This window comes from Lotus japonicus, chromosome 1, assembly GCF_012489685.1.
Source record: "Lotus japonicus ecotype B-129 chromosome 1, LjGifu_v1.2".
Classification (NCBI taxonomy): Eukaryota; Viridiplantae; Streptophyta; class Magnoliopsida; order Fabales; family Fabaceae; genus Lotus; species Lotus japonicus.
In genome coordinates, this window is record NC_080041.1 from 25,143,006 (window position 1) to 25,154,759 (window position 11,754).

General features: G+C 35.3%; 1 protein-coding gene across 1 annotated transcript; it reads right to left on the reverse strand.

The window, feature by feature from the left end:
- Nucleotides 1–8,109: 8,109 nt before the first annotated feature.
- LOC130734245 (ethylene-responsive transcription factor RAP2-4-like) lies at nt 8,110–10,186 on the reverse strand. Its single transcript, XM_057586586.1, has one exon. The coding sequence runs from the start codon at nt 9,613–9,615 to the stop codon at nt 8,500–8,502; it is 1,116 nt and encodes a 371-aa protein (XP_057442569.1). The 5' UTR covers nt 9,616–10,186; the 3' UTR covers nt 8,110–8,499.
- Between the last annotated feature and the right edge of the window lie 1,568 nt (nt 10,187–11,754).

Genomic DNA, 11,754 nt, shown 5'->3' on the forward strand with positions numbered 1-11,754 from the left:
CTATTGTCGCCAAGTCCAAAACTTTACTTTTTTACAATTTACATTTTAAAATAGTGTTGTAAGTTGTAACATTCCCAAAAATGATTAGACATCGGTTGGTTGTTTGTTTTATTTTATAAGAATCAAATATCTTAGCAGTTAAAATTATGGAAATATGTGTTATAAAATATGAACAAGTTTGTGACAGAGATATAGTTGTTTAAATTGTTAAAAAAAAACATCTTGCTATTGGGCTTGATAGTTGAATAAACATTATTTGGATCACATATTTCCTTTCTTCACTAAAGGTGCTTGCACCGCCTTTCTATTTTTTGAGAAATTTAAATTCTCAAGGCATTTTAATTAGTCAGTAACCTTCAAAATCATGCTTGGCTCTTTCTCTCCAAAGCTAAGAGAAAATGCTAAGTTCATTTTGCTAATTTCAGATTTGGGAACATGCATGCTTTCTATTCATGGTTTAAACATTGGCTCTTCAGAAAGCTATCATAGTCATGCAACCACAGAGTAATTCGGAATCATTACAGAATTGTATTGCTAGCTTTATGGAACATAGAATCTGAGACACTAATTTGGCTAAGACCAGGCTGCTGACAACTGGTTTGGTATTTAGCTATATATCTCTTCAAATTATGATGTGTTGTTTTTTCTTTGGTCACCCAAATTATTATGTTTGGATTTTTTTTCTTTCTCTTTATTCACTAATTTGAGTTTTGTGGGCATTTTCCAGCCTTTCAAATGGTTATTTGGCCCCATGCTCCCTATTTCTATTCTGACCATGTTGGCAAAACATTTTCCCCAATGAAATAATTGTTACTTTTCTATTTTTAGATTTGGAATTCATGAATGTCAATTTAAATGGCATTCCAAATATGCTCTCTCAAGTAGTTACCAGATAGCAGTTAAATTAACACGCAATTAGTCTTAATGATATCAATGTTAACACAAAACCATGGTTAAGAACTATTTCAAACTTTTCTAACTAAAGGAAATTAACCTAAATCTTCGCTTCCTTAACCTTAAAATTAGAGGATGGTGTCTTCAGACTTCCAAGGTGGTCAAAAGACTCAAAATGAAGTTTGACCTCGGTTGATTCAAATAAATTAAGTACAATGACTGTTGTGGCTGAGGAACTAACATAATGACTCTCTCTAAACAATCAATTACTCGAGGAAGAAACTTTGTTCATCAATGCAGGTAAGAAACTCTAAAAAGATCTTAGTGAATTGCTACTGAGATGTTGAAGACGAGGTTGTTGAATGTAACTAAGACAATGGAGGAAAACGACTAATAAATGACTGAATGGTTAGATGATAAAGCATAAAACTTCAAGTAAAGATTGAAAAGAATAAATGATGAAATAAATAAGAAACTAAGGAAAATAAACAGATGAATGTAGAAAATTTGTTTGTTTGATTAATGATTTGATTGTATATATGTACAAATAACTTTTTCCCTATTTATAGGGATTCTTCGACTAACTATAACTGATACTCAGTCACCTAACCATTAACCCACGTCCTTAGTCCCACATAAGCCACTACAATCTTTGGGTGTTAATGCCTTCTCACTTCTAGTCAGCTTGGAAGATTAATCTTCTATGTATCGGTTGGCTCCTTGTAATAATGACTCCTATTTTAAAGGAGGTCAATATCCAATATTTTACGACTCTAGATTCTAAGCATACTTTGAAAACACATTTCATTTAAAATCTAGGTTAATATTTTTGTCCATAAATCTCATCAAGATACTTGATTCTCCTCCGAATGACTAATTTTTCTTCGCCAAGCCAACAAGTAATTCTTATGCTTCGGCTAGTATCCCAATGGCTAACTATGCCACAACTAACATGCCTTTTCGGCTTGCCTTTATAGCCATTACAGATTTTTTAGCGTGCCAACAGGTCTTCTAGGGTGATTCTTTTTCTTGCCAAGCATGCATCACAATAACCTATCATGGCAAGTCTAATACCTAGTTCGGTTTAGGAGAGAAAACGAGAATAGAGAATAGGAATAGAGAGAAAATGTGTGAAATATAATCAATAGAGAATAAAAAATATATTATTTCTGTAGGAAATGTAATATTTATCTTAAAATACTTAAATAAATAAATTATGAAAATTTGTTGTTTAATAATAGATTGATAAAATGGTAAAATGAGTAAGGTACCATAAAGCGCACCATTCCCCTTCCATTTCTTCTCAATTTGAGAGTGTTGCTAATTGGCCCCGAAATTTTTATCTATCTCTTTTCAAACCAAAGAAGATAGATTTTCATTTCTCCACTCTAATTCTCTCTTCTTTATCTCTCTCCCTCTTGTTTCTCAGTTGTAACGAACAATGCATACATGTATTGAGATATCTAATTATTTTACGCCAAACATGACCACATTTCAAGAGTAGTTACATTTATTTGCACATACTTAAAATTTATTTTTTAGGATTATGTGTATGTTTGATTTTACGTTTGGCACCAAACGTGGACATTGAGTCCAAAAGCAACTATTTATTGCTTTTGAAAATGTGGATCAAGGCAAACGTAGATCCAGAGTGAGTGTTCCAAACATGCTCTATGATGAATTTAATTTTGACGCATTGTTAGTGAGTTGTCCAATTGTCCCATGCTACGACAGTCTAGTTGTATCTTTTTTTTTTATATCGGAAAGATAAATTGCACCCGTAAAAAATCGATCATTGGACCTTCCCTACCCAACTCATATGTCTAGTTGTATCTCTAGCTACATAATTTTTTTAATTTAATTAAATTTAAATATTATTTTCTGAGGTGGCAAATGACTATTGAGTGTCGCTATAAATATGTTTTACATTAAGAGAGTGTATAAAACGCATGTAATTTTTTGTATGAACATAAAGCACACGTAAATTAAATTCTTTGAGTACTGCAATGAATATTTTATTAACCATATATCTAATGTCCTCAAATAATAGTTTAAGTGGTAAGAGCTAGGAGACATATTAGTTAGGAGGGGAGGTTCAAGATCATTTACGGAATGGTGCAATTTATATTTTTGGTGTACCAAAAAAATTATACACCCTCCGGTCACATATATAAGCAAAAAAACATTTTTTAGGTTCATTCATTTAATGAATGTATCTAGTCATTAAAACAACTAAATACATTTATTAAATAAATGAACTTAAAAATTGTTTTTTACTTATATATGTGACCGGAGGGTGTAATATCTAATGTCGATCAAATAATAAGACAAAATTGAAAATTTTCCTTAAACTAGTTCTGGTTAATGGATCATGTGAAAGACTTTTGTCTTTTATACTGAATGTACATAACTTTCTGACCATATGGACAAGGTTCTTGAATCTTGAGAGTGGGGGGTCCTCTCTCCAAAGGGCTGGGTTCACTGAATGGAATAACCGAAAGGACTAGATTCCAAGCCCTGCAACATAGTGCTCCGTTTTTTTCGTCTGGGAAACCTTTTGCGCACTTCAAATTCCAAGTTCCAAGTTCCAAGAGACGTTAAAGAATGAATGAAAACGAAATAGCACTTCTTCTGTAACGTACTGATTGAGAAAATGAGGAACATGATGGGCATAATGTAATGATTTTAAGGCTTGGTGCAGTCAAGGATTTGTAGGCCAGGTTAAGATTTGTTTGGAAAGGCTTAAACAAGAATCTAGTACTCAACGGCTTGTGTGTGATTTTGCAGCAAAATTTGACTTCCTAAATGCTAATCTGCAGTTAAGAACTTCGGCGCATTGCATAAATATCATGTTTGATATGATTGAGAATATATTCTCATCATGTTTTTGTTGATTTTTCTCCTTAAAAAAATTCACTTATTCTTTAGAGTGTGTTTGATTTTGTCCCCGAATGATAGCTCAAGTGGTAAGTGCCACGAGATAAATGAGTTGGGTAGGAGAGGTCCAGAGATCAATTACTGAGAGGGTGTTTGGTAGATAGGCATCTCAAAATATTCTCGGGAATGTGAGGTTGTGAAAGTAACATTTCCATGTTTGGTAGAAGTTTAATTTTTTTTATTCCCAAGTATGAAAGACTCGTAGGCAAGTAAATTACACATGATTTTTGGAATTTCATTCTCATCTCAAAAAAAGGGAATCTTGCATTCCCACCGGAATGAAGTTATTTTCCACTAACTCTCTCTTCCACTACTTATTTTCTATTTTTATATTTTTCCTATTAAATGATTTTGAAAAACATTCCCGGGAATAACGTATACTAACCAAACATATTTTTCATTTTACCCAGTAATGACTTTGCTGGTAATATTCCTGGGAAACAATATTTTGGGGAATATTTTTGTAAAACTTGTAACAAACGCTCCCTGAAAGATGCAATTTATCTTTCCAATATATTAAAAAAGAGTGTGTTTGATTTTCTGTTGCTAAGCCACAAATCAATTTTGATAGGTAGAGTAAAATCAATTACAAATAAAAATGGCTATGTTTGAGAGTAATTTTGAAGGTGCTGGCTAATATGGATTAGGTCCATGATGAACCATTATTTTTAAGAGAAAAAAACCGCATATATATTAAGAAGAAAATGGCATAAAACATCATGGTGAACCAAATGAAGAATCCCTTTAGGAACACTATATTTTTTTAAAAATAAACTACATATATTACGAAGACAATGGCACAAAGGTCATTACATAATGGTGGACTAAAGGAAGGATCCCTTCAGGGACCTCCTCCATCCCTAAAACCAAAGCAAGCAAAAGTTTTTCCAAGGTAGGATGCTTCTCTAAAGACTCGCATCCACCTCTCAAACAACTGGAGACATTTATGCCCATAACCACCGCCACCCCCGGAGATAGACTCCATCGGAGAAGAGGTTGCTGAAGCCAACATCAAACCACCTCCGTCACAAGCAGTATAACCCAGACCTGTAACCCCAGAAGATGAGAGTGAAGCGTCAAAGTTGACCTTCATGAGGTCACCATCTGAGCGAGAACAAACGTTGGGAAAGGAAGATATAGGGGCAACCATCGGAGTCTGCGTCATCGCCGAGGTCAGAAGCGATTGGACTCGGGTTAGAACCCGCCCAAGGGCGAAAGGGTCACCACGAAATAAACTAGTATTTCAAGATTCCCAAACATAGTACGATATAGAAAAGAACAGACCAACCACAACAATATATGCCTCCTCCAAAAATAACAGCAAGAAATCAAGAAAGTTAACTCCAGGATCCCAACGCAAACCGAGGGGCGACGCAAACCACACCTGCTGGACCTCAGGGCAAAGTAGGGATGGCAATGGGTAGGGTCTGGGTAGGGTACTATAGTACCCATCCCCATACCCGCGTTTACAAAAATTACTCGTACCTGTCCCCATACCTGCATGGGTAGCAACTTGAAAGCTCGTCCTCATACCCTTTGGGTACTTACATGCCCGTACCCAAGCCCATTACCCGCAACTTAGCTAACCAAAATATATTCTTTCACTATTTTTTGTTTACAACTAACTTTTTAAATAAAAAACAATAATAAAAAATACAAAAGATTATCCTAATACTTAAGAAGTAAAATCATTCAAATAAGTATTTTTTTAGAAGGAATAAGCTAGAAGATATAAATATCTATAAATTTATAGTTTTAAATGTATAATAGAATCCTAAAGTTGTAGCTTTTTAACTTACTAATTTTAAAAATAAGTTGGAGTAAATTAGCAATAATTAGCAATACCTTAAATACTCACTTTTTTTAAAAAGACTTTAAAAGTTATAGCTTACGTTAATTTGTTAATAACTTAATATATTACCAAATAATAATAATAATATATGTGTACGGGAATGGGACGGGTTGGGTACTATAGTGCCCATACCCGCACCAATACTCACTACTTTTTGCGGGTAATTACTCATACCCGACCTCATACCCATCTAGCGGGTTTTTACCCTACCCATAGTGGGTATTTTTTGCGGGTATCTGATGGGTCCGAGACCCATTGTCATCCCTAAGGCAAAGGAAAAGGCATAGTAGAAAGAATCCAACTTAGATAGACATATCGGACAAAGAGGGTATGTTGGAATCCCACGCTTGTAGAGGACCTTGCGAACTGGAAGAACCCCCGAGATCGCCCTGCAGCCCGTTTCTTGGCAACAAGGCAAAGTGGAAGCCTTCCTATAGTGATTCCATAGCTTACGAGGCAATCCAGAAGCAGTTGATGAAGAAGCCACCGGTTGGGACCAGATACCATGAATGAAATTATACCCAAACTTGGATGTGTATATGCCATTAGAGGTAAGCGCGCAGAAAAAACCACCCTCCCAATTTTGCACAGGAAACAAGTTAGATAGGATAGTCTTTATTGCGGTGATGGCTACAGGTTGGTTTTGGCAATGAGTGAATGAAATGGGCGATCAAGTATTATGATGGATTGCCCGATGGGGCTTCTAAGACCTCAACAACGGAAGGTTGCGAGGCTTAGTGTTAAGATAGTTGCTGGTTGTTGGGATTGGATTCTTAGTGGTTCAAATGGTGGTTCTGATATGTGGTTGAGGGTGGTGGTGTAGATTCAAAGAGGTTGTGGAAGGTGATGGTGGTTCTCAACAAAGGCGGTGGTTTCTGACGACCAGTTATTTGGAGCCGCTTCGTCTGCTATTTCATATATGTGCTCCTCATCCCAATCTGGGTTTATGCACAAAATTAAGCGTTTCAACTTCTTATGAGCTTTCTTTGTTTCTAGGTGATGAATGAGAGTTCGGTTTATATTGGACCTCATGCATAGGAAGTTCCGGATCTCATGATGAAAATCAAATCGTGAAATACATAGTGGTGGTGGTGGTTATAGCATTGACAATGTGGGCGCAGTGGGTCTGACGAGGGTTGGTATGTGACACGGTGGGCTTAGATTTAAGGTTTGGGAAGTAGATGTTGAAGAAACAACAGACTGTAACTAAAAAAAAGAAACAATAGACATTATAGTAAATTAAGTGTTATTTAATTTTGATTTTTTTATTTTTTACTTGGTGGTGCAGCGTGGACCACTATTTTAGCTAGTTCATCCCAGATTGTGCCCGTTTTGAATAATTGATAATAATTTTTACGTTGAACATAATGTATTCTAAGATTTTACAACCGAATTTCACAACATTATCTAATAAAAATAATATTTCATATCATTTCACTTTCATCTCATTTTTACTATAATCAATTTTATCAAAATTAATTCTAATAAACGATACAAACTCACACTTAATATCCATAAAAAAGAAGGCAGAAGAAAAATACAAAAATAACCATAGGATCCATTACCATCATGTTTAGCTCCTTCCAAAAATGGAGATGATTGACAAACAGTAAAAAATTGGTGGGAATATGAATATTCCGAAAGCACTAGCTAGTAAACTTCCTCAAAAATTGATTCAGATACACTTTTCTTTCAACAGTTCAGTTAGGATTCATTGAACCTATGACCTAGCTCCTCCAAACCTCGCAAATTGATCCATTAATGGTAAAACTAGCCTGAAAAGGCCGGTATGCACATCAATGATAATAAGTCCAGCCTTGTGATAGTGGTTTGTTCTCACACGACTATAGGTGAGTTTTGATACCAATTGATTAAAATGTGAACCGATTCGCATCTCAATCTATAAAAAGAGCTAATTTACTTTGCCAATATGCAAGCAAGGTTAATTTAAGCAAGTAACCAAAGCAGACAAAGACCTCCTCAATTAACAGCTTTCCCAATCAGGCAGTTACACTCTTAACAATCACTCTTTCCCTTAACTTCGCGTAGAGTCACGAAAATCTACGTCAACCCACGTTTTCTTGTTTTTTCAAATGCTTGTGCAATGTGCTTCCCATTTAATAATGCACTAGAATTGAAAAATATAGAGATTTGGAAGTTTCCCAAAAACACACTAAAGAATGTGTTTAGATACACAGATTCATCACCATTGTTGCAGTTTCTGAAGCTATCAAAACGTGAAAAAACAGTATAGTATAAGGTACTTAACGTGAAAGCTTCATCCTCCATTCGGTCCTATCAAAGTACTTAAACTTTCATTGTAAAAATTGAATTGTATGCACATTCTGAATTTCCAAAAACACACTAAGAAACTAAGTTAAGCAAAAGTTGATAGCTAGTATAAGAACAAGAAGAGACAACCACCATTAATCTATAACCATAGACAAACTAGTAGTAGTACATTATATTCTTAAGTTGAAATACAACTGGAATTGAATTACATCAATAACAATAATAATATACTTCAAAGAACACCTAAACCGGAGTCATTCTCCATGGTCAAGCAAGAAAAAAACCAGCTGACCAAGGTAGACAGAGATTTACATCATATATTGACATAATAATAATAATCAATAATAAAAAGAAAAATAACCCTAAACCATAAACCCAATTACCCAAATAAATCCTACATGCAGCACTGCAATTTTCAAAAACTCAATTGCAGCAGCCACAAGATAAGAAGAGACACTAGCTACCACCTACATTAACACTAGTCACATAACAAGACTCTACCAAATTCAACTTCAACTTCAACTTCACAGAGAATCCCAATCAATCTCATAAGATGGAAACTTCTGCAGATTAAGATATTCTGAAGTAGTAGCATCCCACTGAGGCTCACTGAAATCACCAAATGTAAGATCAGACAAAGGAGAAGAATCATCAGAGTTTTCACTCTCAGTCACCACTGGAGACAAAGAAGCTTCCACCTTGTTCTCAACCTCTGCCTGAACCTGTTTCTTCAAACCTTTCTTAGAAGACTTCACACCCTTCTCTGCTTTAGTCCCCTGTTTCTGCAAATCAGCCAAATTCTCACAAATAGCATCAAGCTTAGCATCAACAGAAGCATGCAGAGGCTTGTAATCTCCAAAACAAGAACCTTGATCCTTCAAGTTTGGAAAATTCAGCCTTGCAAAATCACCTCTGAGCCTGTAAGCTGCTCTGTCATAAGCCAGAGCAGCTTCTTCAGCAGTCTCAAATGTCCCAAGCCAGAGCCTGGTCCGATTCTTGGGAAGCCTAATCTCAGCTACCCATTTCCCCCAATGCCTCTGTCTCACACCTCTGTAGAGCTTGGTAGGCTTAGGAGGGGTGCCAGATTGCTTCATTGCGACCGGCTTCGGCGCGAGGAAGCTAAGAGAGTTGCTGGTGTTCTGCTGGGACTGGAAATGGATCTGGGTTTGGATTTGGCTAATCTGAGATGGGGTTAACTGGTTTAGCCCAATAACAGAACTTGGTTGCTCTTGCTCAAAGCCTATGGAGTTGTTTTGGCTTTGTGATGATGATGAAAACCCTGAGGGAAATAGGTATGGCATCATGGAAGAGCAACCATCTGTGTAGAAATTGGGCTGTGTAGTGAAGAAAGAAGAAGAAGAAGAAGAAGAAGAAGAAGAGAAAGAAGAAGAGGGTTGGTTTTGGTAGAAGGGATAAGGAGAAGGAGAAGGAGAAGGAGAAGAAGGGTAAGAAGAGGTAGAGGTAGAGTTGGAAGAAGGTAGGAATGAATTTGAGAAAGGGGATGAAGAAGATTGAGAGGGAGTTGAGGAAGGACTAGTCTTCATGAAAGGCTCTAGAACTTCCATCAACTCACCACCACTAAAGGGATCTGATTGAAGTTGAGTTGTTGAACTGTTGTAGAAATCCATTGAAGCTGCCATGTAATGAAAAAACTGTAAACTGCACACACAGATCTTAGATAAAAATCAACCTGTGTTGTCTTTCTAATACTGAAAATTTTCAGAGAAAAATTAAAAAAAAAGGAACAATATTTTTTTTTTTAAGTTTTCTAGATGAAAGATGGAAGAAGAGGTTTTAAATAGACAACCCCTTTAATCCAAGAAATATTGAGAAAAATCAAAGCCTTAAGGGATCAAAAACAACCCTTTTAGCTGATTGATTGAAAGATGAGAAAAAATGAAAAATGAAATGAAGAAAAACAAATTTTTTGAACCTGGATCTCGATTCTGAAAACACCTGGCTTCCAAAGAAATAGTAGTTTGTAAGTTTGATTAAAAACTCAAAAAATCATATAACTTGAAAGACAGATGATTAACAGAAAGGGATTCAGAGAAGCGGGGAGTAACAGAAAGGGGAATAAGATTAGATGAAAACAATGAAGAAGGAGAACCACACACAAGATGCAAACACAGTCGTTGTTTTTTTTTTCTCTCTCAGAAGAATGAAAGTTTTGTTTGGTGAATCTCACGGTCACTCTTGGATTTTGCTTTACAACTCTCACTCCTTTATATAGTAGCTGAGGGACCATGATTATGATCATAATCACTGTTAAATGTTAATTATTATGTGAATTAATTTAATTTTGATTAAATTTGAGATTGTGAAGCGCGTTAATTAACCACGGGTTGTTTGTTTCAGCTGAATCCTTGTCATGATGATGCTAGACAATGTTTCGATGGGGTTAAGGTAAGGACCAATGAGAGTGTGACACGTAATGAGATCTTTTGATGAGGCGACGCGTGGTTGCTCCACTGCGTCAGGTACGTATCGTATCGGTGTGTTGCCATTAAACATGTTTGACTAGGAGATTGCGCGTTCATACCACTGCACTAAATTCGAAGATACTCTTACCCTTTAATTTTTATCTTTTCAAGAAAATAAAAACCCTTTTATTTATGTAAAATAGAATTAAATAAATATATTAAAGAAAATGCTCCCTCTTACACGGTTTGTATGAAGTCGTAAGAGCATCTCCAATATTAGTATCTAATGTTAAATACATACTCATATGAGTATCTATTATCATTCGAGTACATATTCAATTCAACATGATGAAGATGAGTATGTGAAAATAGATACTCTACACTAGACTTGAAAAGTGAGCTTGTATTTATTACAAGCACTTACAATTAATATAATTAGATTATATACTCTTTCTGTTCCTATTTAACTTTTCACTTTGAAGAATTTTTTTTTTCCAATTTAACTGTCCACTTAGCATTTCAAGAGAGCATTAAATGATGTTTTTACAACAAATGTCCTTGTCAGTACTATAAATGAGGAGAGATAACACATACTTTAAATGGTAAAATAGAAAAATAACTCTCACTTTTTCTAAAAATCAATAAAATAAATCACACCCTTAATATGTGTGTCTCCACTCAAAGTGGACAGTTAAATAGGAATGAAGGGAGTAATTAATTAAAATGGAAATAAATAATAAAAAATACAAATGTGATGTTGATGGTGAGATCCACTATAGAAACTTTTAAGAGTTGTAGAGTTAGAGTAAAAAGTTAGTAAAGTGGTGTAGATGATGTAGCATTATTGGAAATTGTGAAAAATGAAGTGTGAATATTTTAGTGAGTATGATGGATATAGATGCTCTAAGAACTGGTAAACATATGAGTTGGAGAGGGGAGAGGTCTAGTGTAAGACCCAGGATTTTAGAATTAAATAAATAATTAATTTCCAACTCACGCATAGGATTTTGTGTCAGCGTGAGAGGAACCTAATTTGTGATTGATGTTTGGATTAGTATTATGAAGGAGAAAGTTCAGGAAATGACTAAGAATAGTATTATAGTCGTTATAGGTTATAGCACGAGCTTTATTCACTTTTGCCTTAGGGCGCAAGCGTTAGTAAAAGGCTAATCCGCTCTTAAAGCACTGTAGAAGCGGAATTCAAAAATATTCAGAGGATTATAAGAATTTCTCTTATTCATTTTCCTGGCGAGTGTTTCGACACGAAACCCTGGAATGTACGAACGATCGATTTCAATTCTCAGAAGTTTGCCGAAACTGAATCCCTGATAGCTCAAGAACCTTAGAGTAAACTGT

Bases quoted from the DNA above. Each gene is read 5' to 3' on its own strand.
- LOC130734245 (XM_057586586.1), bottom strand. From the start codon at position 9,615: ATGGCAGCTTCAATGGATTTCTACAACAGTTCAACAACTCAACTTCAA.